Source organism: Salvia miltiorrhiza, chromosome 2 (genome assembly GCF_028751815.1).
Source record: "Salvia miltiorrhiza cultivar Shanhuang (shh) chromosome 2, IMPLAD_Smil_shh, whole genome shotgun sequence".
Lineage (NCBI taxonomy): Eukaryota > Viridiplantae > Streptophyta > Magnoliopsida > Lamiales > Lamiaceae > Salvia > Salvia miltiorrhiza.
In genome coordinates, this window is record NC_080388.1 from 10,033,272 (window position 1) to 10,054,975 (window position 21,704).

General features: G+C 37.8%; 1 protein-coding gene across 1 annotated transcript; it reads right to left on the minus strand.

Annotated features, from left to right (window-relative positions):
- Nucleotides 1-333: 333 nt before the first annotated feature.
- Nucleotides 334-8,882, minus strand: LOC131013672 (calcium-dependent protein kinase 2-like). The gene is made up of 8 exons (XM_057941804.1): nucleotides 7,830-8,882; nucleotides 2,870-3,013; nucleotides 2,643-2,795; nucleotides 2,030-2,139; nucleotides 1,375-1,542; nucleotides 1,157-1,284; nucleotides 814-913; nucleotides 334-722 (listed from the first exon to the last, which is right to left on the minus strand). The coding sequence occupies exons 1-8, from the start codon at nucleotides 8,563-8,565 to the stop codon at nucleotides 648-650; spliced, it is 1,614 nt and encodes a 537-aa protein (XP_057797787.1). The 5' UTR covers nucleotides 8,566-8,882; the 3' UTR covers nucleotides 334-647.
- Between the last annotated feature and the right edge of the window lie 12,822 nt (nucleotides 8,883-21,704).

Consider the following 21,704-nt stretch of genomic DNA (forward strand, 5'->3'; position numbering starts at 1 on the left):
ATTATCCTTTAGGGAGTCATCATACCATATCATAGCATATATCATATTTAATGTAGTTCACAAAAATTATCATTTATAAAATCAAGTTGCAAAGTTGAGACATGAAATTTCTCTTTAGCGAAGATGTCTTTGGTTCGAGTGTCAGCAATGTGTGTTGTATTTCTATCTAAAAAAGCATAAAAAGAAAAAACCAAGACGCTGAAAGAAAGTACCTTCAACCCAATATCAAGGATTCAAAGATAAATTTTTCAAGTCTTTTTCACCAGACAGTAAAAGATCAAACCACGAAGATAGAGTGTTTAATTTCTCCAACGAGAGCGCAATACTATCCCAAGATTCAACTTAATAGAATGCATTATTCACACAAATCAACATCATTACAAAGATTGAACAACATAAATTATCGCTCTTTCGAAATTAAAAAACAAGTTTCAGTTCGTCAAGGGATTGACATATCTGTAAAAGAACAGTATGTATGCATAAACACAACGCGATCTGCTGAATTTCGAACTAAAATGCCTCATAAATCACACCACTCACCTATGAAGAAAATGCTGCTCTGCAACCCTTATCAAACATTCTCATATCCTCAGCAGAAATCTCTCGAGTTTGAAAACGACCTGCACAACAAACATCGTTTTGATCCTCTAGAAGAGCTTTACTGGTTGCGTCGTTCCACTTCTCATCATTGCACAGAATTCCTCATAGTTGATTTTGCCATCCTGTAAATACCAAACATGTGGTGGTACCACTGTATATAATTTGAAGACAGAAAAAAAATAATGAAATACGTGAAACAATTTGCTAACTTACATTATCTGTATCGACCTCCGAAATTATTTCTTTGATGGTGGCTCCCTCTCCCATACCATAGTCTTTCATAGCAGTTTCCAATTCATCCATTGTGATATAGCTGAGGCGCATTTTAAGTAATATGACGAGTTAGTTAATGATAATGCATATATGGTCTACCTAGAACCCCATTATTGAGATAAGAACATCGAAAGCAGTTAGACTTCAAAGAAGAAGAAGATGGGATCAACTAAAGCAAAACATGGTTTTATTACTTTTTAGCAGATTAAAAGAGAAAAGTTATTAGAGAGGTCGAAACAAGGCAGAGAAAAAATGAGCAAGGAGAAGAATAATCAGATTTTACCCGCTGTTATCCTTATCAAAAAACTGAAACGCCTTAAAGAGATGCTCATCTCGTTCAAGCTTATGTCTGTGCATTGTAGCAGTGATAAATTCAATGTAGTCGATAGTCCCGTTACCATCAACATCAGCCTGGTATCAGCAGTAATGATTGTTAAATGAAACACGCAATCGAACTCAATGTTGGGTGAATTTTTTTCAAATGAAAGTGGTTATACTTACAGCTTCCATGAGTTGTTGCACTTCTGTTTCTGACAGTTTAGACCCAAGACGAGCCAAGCCAGTTTTAAGTTCTTCATAGGTGATTGTGCCGCTATTATCTGTGTCCATATTCGCGAACATTGCTTTAAGACCTTTGATTTCTTCTTCTGATAAGCTTTGTGCAATGACCTGCAGGAGGTTTCAGATCCGGTAGACGAGGGTAAGAACATACCCATAAAGAATGTTTTAAATGCTACTAAATGCATGACCAGAAAATCTCATCAGAATATTCCATAGTTGGAAATAAATACATTTTTTACAGTAGAGTTGCAAATAAGGCCTTGTGAGCAAATCTCTTCACTAGACAAGGATTTGCTGCTAACCATATAAGCTCAAATGGCAATACCTTTATAGTTAATAAATGCCATTTAAAGATCTCTATGCTGGCTCTATGCTGGCCCTCCAGTCTATTTCCATATACAGAATTTTATTTGTGGCATTTTGAAACCAAAATGAGTTGCTCAATACTTTTTAAATGGTTTTTATGGGTGAACTAAAAAGAGTCTTTTTTTTTTTTTGAGGGCAACTGAAAGGAGTCTTGATTAGAACCAGTAAACTGTGCATCCAGCAAATGTTGTATGCTTCACACCATATATAAAGACGTTTATAGAATTACCTTTAATGCAAGTTTCTTCAGCTTATTCATGGCCCTGAACTGCTTCATCCTAGAGAGTACCGCACTGTCTATTGGCTTGTCGGATGCTTGTCCCTTAATCCAAGGGTGCTCTTTTAACACAAACAAAAAGATAAATAAAGTTCAGTTTTGAAATGACAAATGAACATCACTATAGAACTTGTAACAGAAAACACCAAAACTCAGATTTGCTTTTAACAGCAAAAAAACTCTGAAAATCAGAAACTGATTAAAACTAACACAAAACCTCCATTTGAGTTCAATGATTTTCTGTTATATAGATTTTGGCCCAAGATAGCCTCCAATTATTCTACAGGAGGTTGTTGATATGATGAAGGAACGCCTTTTTGCTAGGTTATAACATATTTACAGCGTGGTTAACAGTGAGTTGATTCCAAAGCCATGTTCCAGCTGACTATACTATTAATGAAGGGCCGGTATCTGTGAATCGCGATAAAACCATTAAATGTGGGAACTTTGGCTTTTGATGGGTAAAGAAAGTAGTAATTAGTATAGCAAAGCTATTAGAAATACATATAAGAATTTAAAAAAATATACAAACATACATCAATAGCTAAAAAAGGAAGTAAATTACCTAGTACATGTGAAGAAGTTATTCTTCTTTTTGGGTCCTTGTTCAGCATTTTTCGAACAAGATCTTTGGCACTGTTTGAGATTGAAGGCCAAGGTTGGCTGTCAAAATCAACTTCTTCATTTAGTATAGCATCAAATATGCCTTTTTCAGTCTCTGCAGCAGATGATCATAAAACTAAGAAATTTGGCAGGTAAGAGTACTTGATGCAGAAAGTAAATTAGCCTTACCAGCCCAAAATGGCGGTACACCACTGAGAAGGATATACAAAATTACACCAGCACTCCATACATCTATCTCCTTTCCGTAACTTCGCCGCAGCACTTCTGGGGCAACATAGTATGCACTACCAACAATATCACGATACACCTTTCCTGAAATTTAGCATCAAGTTGACAATAATTACTTCTCGAGATATATGATATCAGCATGAGTAAACAGAAAACTAAGCATGGAAATACTTAAATGCCAGGTAGATGACTTTTGATACAATGAACGAATCATGCGGACACACTGAAATGATGAACTTACAGAAGAAATGCTGATAGATTTTAACAAAACTGATATTTTTAAGTCAGTTTATATCGATATATACAGAAGAAATGCTTAAATGTCTTTCACATTAGCTTTCATGGTATGTAGAGCATGGTTCTAAGGAGAACGTGAGTTGAGTGAAACTATCTGCATACAGTTCAATCAGTCCCTAAAATCATTTTCTCTTCAAAATTACACCACACAAATTGAATGAAAAGAACTTCCTGAAGTCATCTAGTTTGTTTCCTTGATTGCATTATAAATTTCTTTCCTTCAGGCTGAAGTTTGGGGATGACTATTTGCAGTGCTAAGCTTATGTTACAATATCCCACATCGATTCCACATGAAAGTGTGGAATGGTATATAAGAGGGGGTAAAAGTTAGACATATAAATTAGGGAGCCCTAACTTAACCCAAAACCATGATCAAGGGTAAAGGGTTGACCCCCTCTTATATACCATTCCACACTTTCATGTGGAATCGATGTGGGATATCGTAACAACCCATCCCCCATTAAGACTGGAAGTCCACGGATAGCTCTCACTCTGGGGAGTCTTCGATCGACCCAGGCAGGTCACCTTCGAGCCTCTGGAGTCGTGCGGCATTCTCCCCAGGTAGCCCTCTCCCGTAAACTTCCGGATCCAGTAGGTCGGAGTCGGACAAAATTGTTAGACATATAAGGCAGGTCACTTTCATGTGGAATCGATGTGGGATATCGTAACAGCTTATGTGGCTAATGGCTTATATTATTTTGTGGATGAGTTCTTCGTGCATGGAAAAGTTCTAGATGCTATTGGCATTCCCGTTCTTTCTCGTACTCAGCGTATTCTGTTCCATCATCATAGACTAGGTCATCTGAGTATTTCATATTTATGTGTTTGTCCTTGAATGTGAAGTTTGTCAATTGGTTAAGCATGTTCATGTCTATTACCCATCAGTGTCTTACAAAATTATCATTCTTTTAATTTGATAGCAAATGATCTTTGGGGTCCGTCATGTGTCTATTCTATAAAAAGTAAACATGGTTTGTTGCCTTCACAATTATCACTCTCGTGTTTCTTGGGTTTTGACAAGTCTGCTGTTGCAAATGTGTTTGGCACATTTCGTCAATTTAACTCAGTTCAATGAAAAATTGAAGTGTTCCAGACTGATAATGGTACCGAATCTTTAATTATGTACTTGCAAAGTTTTTTAATCAACATGACATAATCCATCAAAGCTCAAGTGTCAAAACAGCGCAACAAAAGGGGTAATAGAAGGAAAAAAATCATCATCTTCTAGAAGTTGCTAGATCAACTTCTAATGTTCCTAATTGTTTCTGGGGATGCCCTTCTCACAGCTTGCTATCTTATAAATAACATGCCCCACACGTTTTAAGATCTATTTGCCATATATCCGACTTCTACGTTGTTTCCTCAACTCAATCTAAAAGTATTTGGTTGTTCAGAATTTCTTCATGGCAATGGCACTACGTAAAGTAAGTTTAACCTTTGAAAGAAAAAATCCTCCAGAGGATCTACTCCTGGCAAATCCAGATATTTCCACCCCTGAAAAATCTGAAAAATCTTAACTCCTGCTCTCAAGATCTGGATGCTATCTCCTATCCCCAGCCAGAGAATCCCGAGCCCTTTATTATTCTTCCACCTCAGGAAAATCTGACATCTATGATAGGCAGATCTCTGTCAACCCACACTAAAAGAGGAAGTGTATATGGATCTCCTCGTGAGGTTAAACACCGAACGAGCAAGTCCTTGTACAACCTAGAGCAATCACCACAGGCCTGGTTTGATTCGTTTGCTAAGGTTATCAAGAAGAATAAATACAAGCAGGCTCAGTGAGATCGGACCATAAATTATAATGAAATGAAGCAGTGACAGTGAGAAGTTTACTTTCCTGATATGTGAAGCATGGGGATGCCCCCTAGCCTCCCCTCTCCATTCCAGGGACATCTCAGGGGACGTTATGCAAAAATACGTCCGGAATAAGTTCTGGGTGACGTCTTTTCTTTTTCATTTTTTTTGTAATTAAAATACGTTTTTAGGGACTGTCAAATACATTTGACCAAAAACTATACATTTTTTCAAAACCCTAAACCTAGAATTGCGGCCACCCTCACTCTCACCTTGTCCAATTCTGGCTGCCGACACACACTGCTCGCCATGCTGTAGCCGCCGTCCGCCCTTTTTGCGCCTTCATGAGCCTTTGCGGCGCGGCACACAGCGTTCGCATCTCGCCGCCGCTGGGTTCTTCCGCCCTTTTTGCGCCTTCATCAGCTTCACAGCACGGCGCGCAGCGTTCGCATCTCGCCACCGCTGGGTTCAGCAGCTTCATCTGCACCGTCCTCTTACCAGGTTTTTCTACATCTTAAATTAAGGGGCAGCATGAGGCATTGTTATATTAATTCTTGTGGGCAACAAAACTGCGACATGTGGGATTCCTATATTAAACTATGTGATTTTGTTAAATTTGGCAAGATTATGAATACCAATCCCAGTTCTACATCTACTTCTATTCTATCAACTGCAACTGGTGATTTTTGAAAAAAATTGTGCCGATATGTAAAGAGGTTTGGAAATATGGGAGGTGGTGGTGGGGGAGTAGATTGGGAATGCAATTTTTGTGGAATGAGAGAAAAACTACTTAATATTGGAGGTTATGAATAACTTGTTGAACTTGCATAAATGTATTGCACCTTGCTCGAAAGTAACCGCTCAAGATATGAATGAAATGCGCCAATTGTTGGATGAAGAAACCAAAAGACAACAACTAGTCCACCTAAGTCAGTCCCATTGCCACCTAGCCAACCCCAAATGTTTTCAAATGAACCATATAAGATATATGAGTCAAAGAAAAGAAAGGAGAGTGAAAGAAGCTTATCGCCTATCGGCTTTTGCAAAGGCGTTCAATGTTCAAGAACGAAGCATATAGTAAATAAAAAAATAAAAATGTATTTTTTACGTCCCCGTATCATATTGTATACGTATTTCATATACGTCCATGTAGTTCATAGATCCCGATAGTGTATGTGAATGTGGATAATATGATCCTTACGATCCTTACAGAGGATGATGACACGGAAACAAGAAAGTCGAAGGAAGCACTGGTTTTGAGTTTGAAATGACAGACTTGGGGAGGATGTGGTATATACTTCTTGTGAATGGAGGTAGCAAGAAGCGAGATGGGAATTTCTTGTTCACAAAGAAAATGTGTTAAATAAGCTAAAAAGAAACAGGAATGCTGGAGAGATACTCCGTTGATCCATCACTGAAATTGGAGGCAAAATCCAAAGAAGCAGTAGACCACAGAAGATATAAGCGACTAGATGGGAAGTTGATTCAGTTTATGCACTCTACTACAGCAAACACCTTGAGGAAGTTTACAGAGTTTAAAATATCTGAAAGGAACTCCATGGATTTTCAGGAAAACTGGAGAAAGGATTATAGAAGTTTTACTCTTGATGCGAACTGGGCTGGTGATGCAAGTAATTGTAGGTCCACTTCAGGCTATTGCACATACTTCTTGGTAAACTTAGCGAAGTGGAAAAGTAAGAAAGCACGATGGGTCGGTGTAGTTCACAAGCCGAATTGAAGGCAGTAGGTCATGGAGTGTGTGAGGTTAACCTAAAGTTTCTTTTGAAGGTGTATCAGTATTGTGATAACAAAGAGGCTATTTCACAACCCGGTCCATCATGACCAAACCCAGCATGTTGAATTGGACTGCCATTTTATAAAGAAAAGACTGAATATGGACAATTAGTGTTGTCTACATGCTAATAATATGTTAAACTAAAGGGCTGCACAAACTTCTGTTTGAAAAAACTGTAGACAAGCTGAGCTCGTACAATTTGTACAGTCCAGCTTAAGGAGCGTGGTAGTATTTAGGGTTTAGTTAAAAGTCAATCTTTAGCAAATAAAGGATACTTATCATCTAGGAATCTGTTGAGAGTTTATATTTAGTTCCTTTTTTTTCCCTTTTGGGGTCTTTTTAAGGCTGAAAAACTTATTCAGTGTAGAGTAATTAATGCGGTTCACTTATTCCTCCTGCTCGTATCACTAACATAACCACTATTTTAATTCGTGTATCTAGGACTTCTGCAAGAACTTATTGAATTAGTTTATCTTATTGAACATAACAACTTTGTCTGAGAACATAAGTTGTTTTTCCCATTCACTACCACAGACTGAATTCGTATTGCTATGCTAGGTGAGAGTTGCATTTTGATCTCAAATTCTCAATAGCTTAAAGATCTACCTTAAGCTTCTATTGATGCTAATTTTATTAAGCTGCAACGGAAGGAAATTCCCTACAACGCTACCACTCATCAGCAGGTGTGAACAAACATTCACACGAGATGTAACCATCTACACACCAGACTCAAATCTGACTTAAATATTTCACAGAGCGACCGGAGTATCATTTCTCATCAGCCTGATCAGCTTCAAAACCATTTGTCATTAAGGTGAAAGAGAAACTTCACTATTTCAAGGACTACTAATATCAATAAGATCACCAACTAATGCCTCTTTTCCATTAAAGACTACTACTAAACAAGGTAGTATATCAATATTAATATAAACATTATAACCTCAAGATTCATACTAAAAGCAAGTAACATCTAATTAGTAATTACCAAAACCCAAACACTACAAAACTAACCTTCCTCAATGAAGACAGAGAGCCCAAAATCAGTCGCCTTGAGCGTGGCCTTGTCATCCTTGCTCGAAAGCAAGAAATTCTCGGGCTTCAGATCCCTATGCATCACCCCCATAAAATGGCAATGGTGAACCACATTCACAATCTGCCTGCAGAGATCAGAGGCGGCCCTCTCGGAGTAGTGCCCCTGCGCGATGATGCTGTCGAAGAGCTCGCCCCCACGGCACACCTCCATGATCAGATGCACCGTCTGCCTATCCTCAAAGGCGCCCTTGAACTCCACAATGTTGTGCTGCCCGCTCAAATGCTGCATAATGTCCACCTCCCTCTTCATATCCTCCTTATCGCTCTTGCTCACCAATTTCCTCTTCAGAATCGATTTGCAGGCGTAATTGTGGCCCGTTGCGATCTCCGTGCACATGTAAGTAACCCCAAATTGGCCCCTCCCCAATTCCTTCCCCACCGAGTACTTGGACTTCAAATCCTCGAAGGGCTTTCCGAGAATGTTGTTGTGCTCCAATCTCTGAGCTGCTGCGGCGGTCTGGGGCTGCGGCTGCGGCTGGGGCGTGGGCTTCGGCGGCGGCGGCGCGTGATGAGTTTGCGGCGGCGGGTGGTGTTGGGCAGCCGGTTTTTGGTAATCCTGGTTGATTTGTTGGTACCCTGCGCTGCCCCCCGCTGCGGATCCGTAGCCATTGGCGGCTGGGCTAGAGTGATTTTTCTTGCTGAAGCAACCGCCCATTTTTTGCGCTTTCCGTGGTTGAGTGAAGTCAAGATTGCAACTTTATGAGATGAATTTCTACGGAAATTGGTATATGCGCGGCGGGGGTGTGAGGAAGATTCCAAGCTTTGAGAATAAAGAGATGGAATCGTGGGCGCAAAATTGAAGCGATTTGAATGGGAATGTGTTGGTGGCGTTTTGCAGCAGATGAGAGAAATTCACAGACCACTGTCTGTGTTGACTTCTCACGAGGTGCTGGCGAAGTGTTTTATACACGGTTTTAGCTTTTTCACTTTGCTTCAATGACTTTCAACACTATTTAAATATTAGATTTGTTTATTTTGAAAACAAACTTATCTATACTAAGGAGTTTTCAATTTCAAATTGATTTCAAAATTGAGTGGCAATTTTGTAGTTAGAATAAAATTGAAGGTTTATTTATAAGCTATACATCTTTTTTTTTTCTTTTTCTTTAACTTCTTTTTTTTTCTATTTTATTTCTTTTTTAAAATTGTGAAATTCGACTGATTATAAAATATTTGATATGCATATCAAATTAAAGATCATGAAAAGAGCTTTAATTCGATATATGTTATGTAAATATTGGATTTAAACTATAAAAATTATATTTATTTAAAGATTAAAACTTAAGAAAATTCTCTCTCCTCTCTCATCTTGTTTTTGAATAAATCTATTTTTTTTCAATTATCTTTTAACTTATATTGTTTTCTTTTTTCACAATATCATTTTTTATTAATATGAATTATTCTTTATTATTTTTATTAAACTAAAATATATTTATTTTAAATTATAGTATTTTTAATTATATTAATTTAGAATTTTTATATAATAATCAAATGATAATCAATTTTATATATAATAAAATATAAAAATATTTTTCGTGTGTTGCACGAGTGCAAATGCTAGTCTTGTATTAAAGGGAAGAACACGAACAAGAAAATTTATGTGGAAGGCAATAAGAAGACGGCTTTGCTTGAGATGAAGATCAAATTTTAAAAATTGCCTTCCAACTTAAATCATTTCCATTTTATATGCTAATTAAATTTAGTAGCTTCTGATTTTACTTGTGCATTCCCTCGCAAAACTAATTAACATCGTTTTCTTTTTTATTCTCAAAAAAAAGAAATAAAAAACCATCATTAAATACAAATTACTCCCTCCGTCCACCACAAAAGAACTTCTTATCATTTTTTTTGGGACGTCCACAAAAGAACTTTCTACCTATTTTTGGACTATACCCACCACTTCTAATTACTCTTACTTTTACTTTTCATAACTCTCAATATTAATTATAACACTTTTTCACTACTCTCAATACACTCAACAACTTTTTCTCCACTCTTAATACATTCAACAACCTTTTTCTTAAAATGCGTAGAAAACTCTGCTAGGAATTTCTTTCGTGGACGTAGGGAGTATAAGATTGGGAGGTTTGAGTTGGTGGAGTATGAAAATTAAAGGTACTGAACTCCATAATTCGAAATTTGTGGGTAATCTATATGGTCATGTTTTTTGGGCTAGGCAGACTCGTACTGAATTTAGGATTATGGCTCAAATAAGGGACGGTCTCTTGTATGCGCGGCTTTATGGTGTGCGTAGTCTGAACTAGGGGTGAGTAAACCCGAACCGGACCCGCCGAACCCGCCCGGACCGACGGGTTCGGACCGGACCGACCCATTGTATATGTATTGTCCGGGTCGGGTCTAATTCTTAGGATCGATTTTTTTCGGGTCGGTCCGGGTCGAGACCCGGTCGAACCCGCCGAACCCGGACCGACCCATATCATTAAAAATTAATTATTTATTTTATATATTTAATATTTAGAATAATATTAAATTTCAAATATTTCTAAAACTTAAAGGAGGAATGATTTTGATTTATGTTTTTTTGTTGTGATTGTGGATTGCGAATGGTGAAACTATGATATTGATATGTGTTTGTACCGTATTTATTATGTTTCATGTATGAAAATTAAGTGCGAAAATAGGAAGGAAAAAAATAATTTCGGCCTTGGCGGGTCGGACCCGGACCGAACCGAACCCGTTGCTTGGGTTCGGTCCGGGTCCGGGTCGGCCCGCACACATTTTTCGGTCCGGGTCGGTCCTTCCTTTTAAAATTTTCGGTCCAACAAACCCGGCGGGTCGGTCCGGGTCCGACCCGCTGCACACCCCTAGTCTTTGATTTATTTATTTGTATGTGTATAAATAGTACTCCCTCCGTCCCAAACGAAATGTCCTATTTCTTTTCGGCACGGAGATTAAGAAATGTGTATAAAGTAGATAAAGTGGGTTGGTAAAAATTATTTAAATATTAAGTATAGAGAGAGTGTGTATTGCCAAAAAAGGAAACATGACATTTCGTTTGGGACAGCCAAAAAAGGAAAACAGGACATTTCGTTTGGGACGGAGGGAGTAATTTTTATTCATCAATGTTGTCACTTTTATCATGAACAACTATCTCTTTTGCAACTGTTATTTTTAATTATAAAAATTAGTGTCACTTTTATTTGAAACACAATTACTTTATTCATAAGAATTGACGCTTTTACAACCGCTACTTTTAAACACCATAGTGTTATTTTTATTTGAAATACATAATTACTTTTATTTATAACAACGAATATTTTTATATAATGAGTAATGGGTCAAGGTTTAGGTCGGGTTTGTATCGGGCCTGAGTCGGGTCCAACCGGACCCGCTCGTAGTGGAACTTTTGTCCTCAATTAACTACTATGGTATAAAGAGTTGTTTTCTCTTTGTACTCCCTCCATCCAATAATAACGTCCCAAAAAATTGAGACACGCAAATTAAGAAAATATAGATAATGTAAGAGATATACTCCCTCCGTCCCATTATTGAAGACACACTTTCCTTATTGGGTTGTCCCAATAATAAAGATACATTTCCATTTTTGGAAAGAAATTAGGCATTAACAACACTAATAATGCATCACACTAATTAGACTATAACTAACTAAACCCTAAAACTAGATGGGTCCGCCTCCCATCTCTTTCTCTCTCTTGAATGTTTTCTTCTCTCCGGCGAACAGCACCGCCGATTCCTCCCTCAAATCTCCGGCGAAGCAACGGTAGGCGAGCCCACCGCCGGACCCTCGATAGGGTCGTCGCCTTTGCTGCCGCCAACCAGAGCCCCAAAACCAGACGTCTGTGAAGAGAGGTGAAGGGAAGAGGGTGACGCGTTCTTCCTCTGGAATCGCCGCCGACCTCCATCTGGAATCGTCGGCGCCCTTCACCTCGTCCCTCTGTCGCGTTCTTCCTCTGGAATCGCCGCCGCCCTCCTCTCCAACCCTAGATCTCTGGTCCGGCTGAAAACCCCTGGCCCCAATTTCCAACCTCAGATCTCGTGGTGAGAAAGGCGGTCGCCCTCCCTCTATCTCTGGATTGCTCGCAGGATCTGCGCCGGGGAAGAAAGGCGGTGGTGGCCGGCGATGATTCTGCCATGAAAGGGAGCGGCGATTTCGGGTTCAACTTTTTGTTTTTTGGCTTCAATTTCATTGTGTTGCCCTTTCTGATTTTCGTGTAAAACAATTGGAATTTGAATTTTTAAATCTGAATTGGAATGCAATTGGAATTTTTGGTTTGATTATGCAATTTGCTTGTGTGAGTTCACGGTTATGGTGATAATGGTGGTTGGCGGTGTTGTCGGCGGTGCAGTGGTGGTCGGCGGTGGTGTCGGAGGTGGCGGTGGTGGTTGTCGGAGGCGGCAGTGGTGGTTGTCGGAGGTGGTGGTGGTTTAAAATTCAACTAAAACATTAAATAGAAATAAATAAATACACTAAATTAAAACTAATCAACTACACTAATAGTGGTGGGCCACAACACTTTAACAACTAATCTACCTCTCCTTAATCTCTGTGCCCAAAAGACCTATGTCTTTATTAATGGGACGGAGGGAGTATAAAGTAAATGAAGAGATAGATAGATAGAGTAGTGAAAAAGTAATGAGAAGAGAGATAGAGAGATTAGATAAAGTAAATTATTTCTTTTTTTGGGTTGTGACATTATAAATGGGACGCCCAAAAAGAAAATTTGGGACGTTATTATTGGGACGGAGAGAGTATATTATATCTAAAAATATCATAGTGAAAAATATTGACTAGGCATCTCCCCGTATATAGTTAAACATTGTAACGATTCTTTATGTATTTTTATATGGATTGATCAGAGACATCTCATCAAATCAATAGATTGAAAGTTCGAGTCATCAAAAAGAAGAAATGAAGAATTAATACTAATTCTCCTTTAAAAAAATAAGAAATCAAATTCAGATAATAAGATTTTCCCTATGGCATTTATCCGTATACATAATAAAGAATGAAATGAAACACAGAAAATAAAAATACAATACACAATCTACTTTTAGAAAAATTCCTAACAAACACTAGTTAAATGATGTTATTGCTATATGATTAGTAGAAATAATTTTACCTTTGTGCTTTATTTTCTTTTATAAATAAAGTTATTCCTTCATGGGAGCAGTTGAGATAGAAATTTGAGCTCACACGTAGAGTTGATACACACAAGTGTAGCATACTAAAGCGTGCAGAGTACAAAATGCATAGTATTGCATGCTTATTCTAATTTTTTTTTATTGTGCTTAAAATTCATTCAAAGATTGTTAAAGATAGAATTATTGGTGCGTAACTTGCATTGTTGTAATTCAAATATATCCAATGGTAATACAAAACAACTAGATAAGTGGGTAGAATCTGAAATTTAAAATGAGGTTATTACAAAATCATTTTGTATTGTACAAATAGAAATTCACATGTTATTTTCTTTACCGGCTATAAGTCTTATTTTGGCCCAACTTATTGGAGACCCAAACCCACACACCAAAGTCCATTCTGACTGGCTCATTCATTAGCCTCTTAACCCCCTTGCTCTAATTGCTAAGTGGAGGTGTGAGAGGCAGCATGAGTTCTTAGAAGGTGAGGCTAATTATCTAAGTGAAAAAGAATGAGAGGCGTCGGTATATATTGAGTGTGAGAGAGAAGAGAAAAGTTGTCGTTGTTCGAGACTGAACCGAAGATCTTACCCTACTACTCGTGTTCCATCACCGAAGTTGGAATCTCGTCGTCGCGCAGTTGCTGTCTGAAAATTGTCGTTGTTGCTGCTCACTCTCATTCCAAAGCTTGAAGAGATCATTGGCTTCGTGCTAACAAGTGTGTGGACGATGACGTGCCATGAAAATACCGAACAGTGGTATCAGATCCATAGTTTGTACGTCGTCGCATCCCTATCTTACTGCCTCAGAATGCAGCGATCCAAATCGTTTTTGGTAAGTCGAGGTTCTGATCTCCTGTCTTGATGCCTCGAAATGCAGCGATCCAAATCGATTTTTGTAAGTCGAGGTTCTGATCTTAGGACCTCGCTCAGGTAAAGTGGCGAAACCTCCATGTTGTCTAATTTCTAGAAAATTGTGGAGTGGTGCAGTTTAGGCTTGAGTTTTGCTGTTGTTTACCAATGTGCGTTTTTTATATGTGATTAATTTTATTTAAACTATGTGCTTTTATCATATTAATCTGAATATCGTTGTTTACCTTGTGAATCCGCTCTGCTTTATGTTATTCTGCTACATTTGTGATTCTGTGAAGGCATTATAATGTTTGGTCTTGGTGTTCAATCTTGTTGCGTCTTATTATGATAGTTGTTTGGTATGGCGTCTTTCTTTTGTACGACTCCTTTTGATGGAAAATCTAATTGTGTGTTTACAAAAGTAGGTGTGTTTGATTAGAGTTGAAGATTTGTGGTATAAATTGGAAGAGCTTTACACTGAAAAATCGCTACCATCTAAATTATTTTTACTTGAAAGATTTTTCCAATTTGAACTTAATTTAAATAAGGATGTAGACAAAATTTTGGATGTGTTTTCAAAATTTTGTGCTAGACATTAAGCTGACTGCCGATGAACACATTGATGATTATGCCATAATTGTGTTGTTGAATGATAAACCTAAGTGTTATAGTGATGTCAAGTCTCCTATTAGGTATGGTATAGATAATGTGTCTTATGATATTGTTGTGAATGCTTTGAAAAGCAAGGAACTTGATTTGAAGCATAATGTTAGGAGGGTATTTGAGAATAAGGTTATGCATATGAGAGAGAGAAATCATATAGGTCTCAAAACCATGCTAGTAACCAAGTGAATGATGACACTAAGAAGAAGTAGAAAAAGTCTCATAAGTCGAGGACTAAGAAGTGTTCTAATATTGGTAAACCAGTTCATTTTGCTAAAGATTGCCTAGTTCTAGTTTAGATGGTGAGTCAGAGTGTGATGGTGATATGCAAAATGAGCATGCTAACTTGGTTTCTTGAAGTGATAACATGGGTGATTTATTTTTGGTGGTTGGAATATGTGATAACAACCATATGAAATCTATGCATTCTGATTGTTTGTGTGAAAGTGAATGGTGTGTAGATTCTGGTTGCTTTTTTTCATATGTCGCTGTTTCAGAATCTGTTTTCAAACTTTAAGATTATTAGTAATGGTTGTGTGTGGGCTAATGGTGAAAATTTCCATGTTGTTGGCATTGGTGATGTGCGTATTAAGTTTGAGTCTGGATATATTTTCACTTTGAAGCGTGTTAGGTATATGCCTGATTTGTGTTATAATCTCATCTCTTGTTCCGCTTTAGAGAGTAATGGGTTAGAAGGTACGTAGGGAAAGGGTCTGATGAAGATTGTCTGAGGATCCTTAATTGTTTTCGCAGTTGAAAAACATGATAACATGTATGTCCGCCTTGTTGAACCTTTTACTGTTGAGTCTAATTGTGTGGATGACATCCAAGTTGAAAGAGACTTGAATTGGCGTGTGTTTTAGTTCGTCTGCTTACTTTGAGGTAGAGTTGTTCACCCCTCTTTGTTTATGTGATCTGAACATTTGTGTATCTGCGTGTTTGAGCATTGTGTTGCTCATTTAGTTTGCTTGTATCGTCTTTGTGACTTTACATGTTTGATCTTTGTTAGTGTTCAATAGCGTGTTGTGTTTATGTCCTTTCTTGATCTATGTGACCTTATATGATTGTTAGATCTTGGTGATCTATGTATTTTATGTGTGTTATGTTGGTTGCTTTATCTTATGTGATATGAAGGTATTTGAACATGGTTAGTTTACACTGTGATCTGTGTGATTGGATCTCACTTTGTGTTTGCTCACTTTTTCCCTTGTATTGTCTATGTGATTTTACAGGGATATCGACAATAATGAATCTCATAGTCCTTCTCGTTTGTGCACACCAAAGCCCGTCCTTATTAACCTATTCCTTGACTTCTTAACCCTCTTTTCCCTAATTACAAAGTGGAGGTGTGAAAAGCAACGTAAGTTCTTAGAAGGTGAGGATGATTCTCTAAGAGAGAAAGAGTGACAGGCGTCGTCATTGAGTGTGAGAGAGAATAACGAAAATTGTCGTTGTTATTGTGTGGTCAAGCGAACCTTGTTCTTAATCTCTCCATTCGCCTTTCTTCACGTGGATCGAACAAGAAGTTTCGTGTCTTGCTTGTTCTCCCCAGTTTCATGTTATCTCGTCGTAGCTATTGTGTCAAGCCATCGGAGAGGGTCAAGGGTATCGTTGGTGTGCAGAGCAATCGGAGATCTTTGGGGGTGGGATGTTTTTATGCGCTCTAAGAAGGAGATAGGACCGAGCCCAAGCTCTGCCCCTGCAACTCGTGTTCTATGCCAGAGTTGGAATCCAACCGTCGCGCAGCTGCTATCTAAAAGTTGTCGTTGCTGATGTCTGGAAGTTGCTACTACTGCTCACTTTCCTTCCAAAGCTTGAAGAGCTCATTGGATTCGTGCTAACGAGTGTGTGGACGACGTGCAGTGAAAATACCCACTACCGACGTTTATTTTTTAGGATTAGTCTAGATTAATAAAAGTTGTACTATCATTTTCTTGTTTATTAAATGGATTAAAACTTTGAGATTATAATATTTTGATAATTTCTACTCCCCCATGGCCCTCATCCCTCAAAAGTTTTCCCCAAGGAGAACGGAACATATTTTAATAAAAATTGGTAAAAAGTTATTTGATGGTGATGTCATGTACAAAAATAGAAAGTAAGGAGATATGGTAAACTTTTTGGGGACACCCCAATAATGAAATTGGGGCAAACTTTTTGCGGACGGAGGAAGTACTATTTAAGCTATTTTTTCTTGATTCATATCTCATTTTTTTAAACACTATAAGTCTATAAGGTGGAATAGATATCAATCAAAATCAAAGATTACAATAGGACTTAGTCCAAAAGTGACTAAGGCCCCTCAAAGTACAATTAACAAGTAACCTACTTATCATCAAAGAGTAAGATGTCATAAGTGACCTAAACCAAGAAGCACAAAAACTAAATGAACAACAACTTGGGAATGGTCTACAAGTGACTACCCCATAAAAAGTACATAAAATCTAATCATGAAACATAAAAATCAACCGACGCATATCTAAATTTAAAGTTAGGATATCCCAATTGGTCCATCCTAACAAGATTAAAAAAAATACCTAGGAGTAGTGGAAGCATCTAATAAGGAAAGCGTTGAACCATCATGTCCATGACGTACCATAAAATTTGTTGGGCGGTTGCCTTCTTAGTGGATGTGAGTAAATCAGACATGTATACCACGTAGGATAAGCCGAATATTGGTAACCTTGTGTCTCGTTAAGGCTAGTCCATGCATAGATGAATGGAAGATTGAAAGGATAGCTGCAGTGTCCAACTCGGCCTAGACATGGATGGAGAAAGTGATAGCGAGCTAAAGTCCATGGAGAAGGGCCTGAAGCTCTGCATCAAAACTGCAGAAGACTTGAAAAGAGGTGTAAAAGGCTGCCATGAGGGAAACTCTTGAGTTCTGGACTAACCCTCCCCATGCAGCCATTTGAAGGTTTGCATTAAAGAACTGTAAGTGTTGAGATTTACCCAAGGCGCATTAGGAGGATGCCAAGAAACTATCGTCATTCTGAGGGGGCGCCTAATAGTCTAGATCATGGGCATGAAAGTGACCTGAGGAGAGCAACCATGCTAGTGGATCAGAAGCAACAATTTCGCTGAAACAAGCACATGTAACTGATGGGTAATTGCCGAAACCCATCGTCAAGACCTCGGGCAAAATAATATTTGTATTTTTCTATGCCATGTAATCAGGATAAGATAATGGCAAGTATAGTGTCGAACCCACGAAGAGTCGGTGTATCTCAATACTCGATGACATAATTGTTGATGGGTTGCACTTTGGTCTAAGTGTCAGGACTCTGGTCTGGACAGAATGTTGACTTTGACTGAAAATAAAATGCTAAAATAAAACAAGAGAAAATATCAATAATAAAATAAACTTGGTCTGGGCATAGTCTAGTTAGCTATGAGGTGTATTTTCGGCTATTGCTTTAAGGTTATTTGTTATGCTTGCATGTCATTGGTTATAAGTCGTTTGTTCAGTGAATTACCCCCATTGTCACGGTGTTACAAACACAAGCTCACTCAACCCTTATTCGTGCCCTTCGTATTGGATGAAAGTGGTTTATTACCTTCCTCTGCCCTAGTAGATTCCCCACAACAAAACTTGAGTTGTGTGGGTATGTCCATAATGAATTAACGATTAGCAGAGCCAAATGATCACAGACATGCCCAAAGGCATACTGTCACCGCTCGCATCAACCACACTTTACGGAGTGAGAGATCTCCACACTTTTGCTCACATAATGTTTGTAACTTAATCTGGCCCAGAATGTTACCGGCCTAATAATATTCCAAGTTCGACTAAGTTATTTTGATTCCTACCTAATGCTTCGGGAACACTCTTGCACAACTATTATGCCCAATTTGACCTCACAATTTTATTGCCCCCATACCCAACATCAACTTAGCCCATACCAAGTATAAAAACTTAGTTGCTCATAACAAAGTAAATAAAGGCAAAGCAAAAGAAAGAAACTTACATACTTCATAAATACATTGCAGGTCTAAATGAAAAATAATCCTTGCCCGACACCAACTTCAGGCAAAGCACATAAAAACATAAAGTTGAAAATAAAGGTGCCTCTCATACTTGTTTCTTCCTCACACTTTCAAAATATTAATATAAAGCCAAGGAACATAATTTAAAGGGAATCGACTGTGTTGGGGGTAGCACTAGGAGCTGCAAGTGTCGAACCCTCTCTCTGACTAGTATGCTGCCATATTTATAGATAGACAGTGGGCTCGGGCCTTAGCCCAAGAATCAGGGCTGGCGTCTATGGGCTAGGGTTGACAAAAGATATTTTTCTTTCACGTCAAACCCTAGAATCTGCTTATCTCCTCTGCTTTGGCAAGAACCTCCCTAAAAAGGTAAGTGAATTCTTTTGTTGTTTTTTTTTTGAATCTGCATTGGTGTCCACCGCCTTGCCTGATTTCCATCTAAAGTGTGCTTCTCTCTTTGGCATCTTCTCATTTACCTTTTATTCCATCGCTCTGTCTAGTCCCTGTCTCTCCGGGCTCTATGCCCTAAACACGAGCTGATCCCACACGGTAATGAGTCTGGGCAAAGTGCAGATGTTATGCCCACCAATGACTTTGAGTTCTTGTCTCTCTTGTGGAATGGAGTATGTTCTGCCCTCAAGCATACCTGCACATCCTTGTGCCCTACAACATGTCCTCCTAGACATAAAAATACAGAAAAGACACAAAAAAGAAGACTCGATCTAGACCTAAACATGTACTCAAAATAGTACAAAAAGGGCTCATATATCAATAACTTGCCAGATCTCATGAAAAACACAAAAATAATGCCCTTGTGTTTGCGATTAATTTTCTCTGATGAAGCCATAAACTGTGAATACTATTTAATCACATAAATATTAGGTAAATTATAACATGGTGTTGAACGAAGAGAAGAAGAAATGGATTGAAGAACAATGAAGAAGCTTGTAGAGAATGATTAACACTTGAATTTCAATATTTGTGAACGTGTCCTTTACGATATACAAAAGCAACTTATTTATAGTACAAAATTTGCAAGGGTATAAAAGTCATTTCTAGTGGCTCACGTACACAGCATGAATCAAATGTAATCATGAGAAATCAAACTAAAATTGCCAAATAACTAACTATTTTGTCTTTATTAATTCTTCTCAAGGCTGTCAATTCTAGTTCACGTGTTTATCATGAAACAGCCTCAGTCGTGACATCTTAGGCCTCAGAACCTCATCATTGATTCGTTATTTCTTCATTTACCCTTGATTTAAAATGTTTTTCTTATTAGGCAAACTTCAATCTTTCAGCGCAAGGTTTTGATCCTCAGTCCTGCAACTATCAGCCCTACATAAAGTATCCAAATAATGGTAATAATAACAAATTTACAAATCACCACTTATATTAGTACAGATTTAGAAGGGTTAATGGTTCTTTTTACCCATTCTCAAAGACAAAAAATAAAAAATACCCATTATAAAATAAAACTATAAAAACTACCCATTTTGAGCTTGAAATGACAAAGCTACCCTTACTTAATTCATAAAAAATGCTGAAATCGTGAACTTTGCTCGACATGCTCGACTAATGCACGTCGAGCATGTTGAGCATCAGTGGTAAATACACTAATGCTCGACATACATTAGTCGAGCATTGCGTATGTGTGATAAATATATTAATGCTCGACATGCTCGACTTCTACGAGTCGAGCGATAGTGATAAAATACTCCAATGCTCGACATGTTCAAGCATTGTGAGTCGAGCAATCGAGCATTTATAGTCGAGCACTCTTAGAAAATACACTAATGCTCGACATTTATCGTTTACAAGTCGAGCATCAGTGTAAAATACACTAATGCTCGACATAAGGGCAAAAATATCCTAAATGGGTATATTTATATGTTTTATAAAAGGTGGGTATTTTTTATGTTTTGTCTTTCAGAATGGGTATATATCATTTTGCCCCAATTTAGAATTCCAAGTATCTACCAACCTTGGGGCATCAGCGCTAATATGTGATTTGCTCTTCATCACTCTCCATCCAAAGAAACCATAAAACCAGGCAAGGATAATAAAACTGATATGTAACCTATGGGGTCTAGTAAATAGACAACTTCAGAAAGTGAGGGTGTGTGGAATATCAGTGAAGTGAGCTGGTGCAGTGTGAAACCAAGTAGAAAAATGTATCCAAATAGACCTAGCAGACTCACTCCACAAAAAATCATGCTTAATAGATTCAATTTGTGAAGACTCACAATAAAGAAATTTAGAAGCAAGACAAATACCACGGGATTGTAACTTCACATCCATGGAAAGACGATTCAGTAAGAAACACCAAAGGAAAACAGAGATAGTAGATAGAAGGCACCCATTCCAAATAGCCCAAAGAGGGGTCATTTGGGTACCTGATATCGATCATTCTTCAAAACAAATTTGAAAGGAAACTCACCATTAGTCGTCAAACTCCATCACATGACATCCCGATCACCCCATAACATCGGTATATAGTGCAAATCATCAAATAAATGGACAGAAAAAATATATTTTGCATACACATAATCTACCAAATTATGATCCTATGTATTCTCTTGCAAAATATAAGACACTCTAGGTGGCCCATAATGAGGATGATCACAATAAGTAGAAATGGAGAAATCAGCAAATTATAAGTTATAATAGAAAAATATAGTCTTACCATCACCCATCGATCATATGATGAGATTTTGTCGGCCCCAATGCGAAACATCCATCTCCAAGCATGACTATCTGTAGAGTTAGCCCGGATTGAGGAGTGGATTCGATAGCAATATTTTGCGAGGATGAATCGAGCCCAAAGAGAATCTTACGCACAATATCGCCACCAAAGCTTAATGCTGAAAGCATGAACAAGATCAGCGAAGCCCTAAATGCATAAGCCTTCTTCAATGACCGAGAGAAATACTAATCTTACGGTTAGAAATACTCATTCATGCAAAGTTAATACATCATAGATATATAAAAATAGCATAGGTTAATCTATTATTTATTAAGATGGATTATAACTTTGAAATATTCCAAGATCTTAATTATATCATTTGAGCTAATTTTACTTGATTCATATCCCATTTACAAAGTGAAATTAGATAAATCCTAGTAACGGATATATAAAAGTGGATTCATATAACTTATCAAGTATAAAAAG

Excerpts from the sequence above, each read along its gene's own strand:
- LOC131013672 (XM_057941804.1), bottom strand. The coding sequence starts at position 8,565 with ATGGGCGGTTGCTTCAGCAAGAAAAATCACTCTAGCCCAGCCGCCAAT. Across the intron at positions 2,796-2,869 it reads TGTACCGCCATTTTGGGCTG|AGACTGAAAAAGGCATATTT; the intron begins GTAAGGCTAATT and ends CATCTGCTGCAG. Across the intron at positions 2,140-2,642 it reads AACTTCTTCACATGTACTAG|AGCACCCTTGGATTAAGGGA; the intron begins GTAATTTACTTC and ends TTGTGTTAAAAG.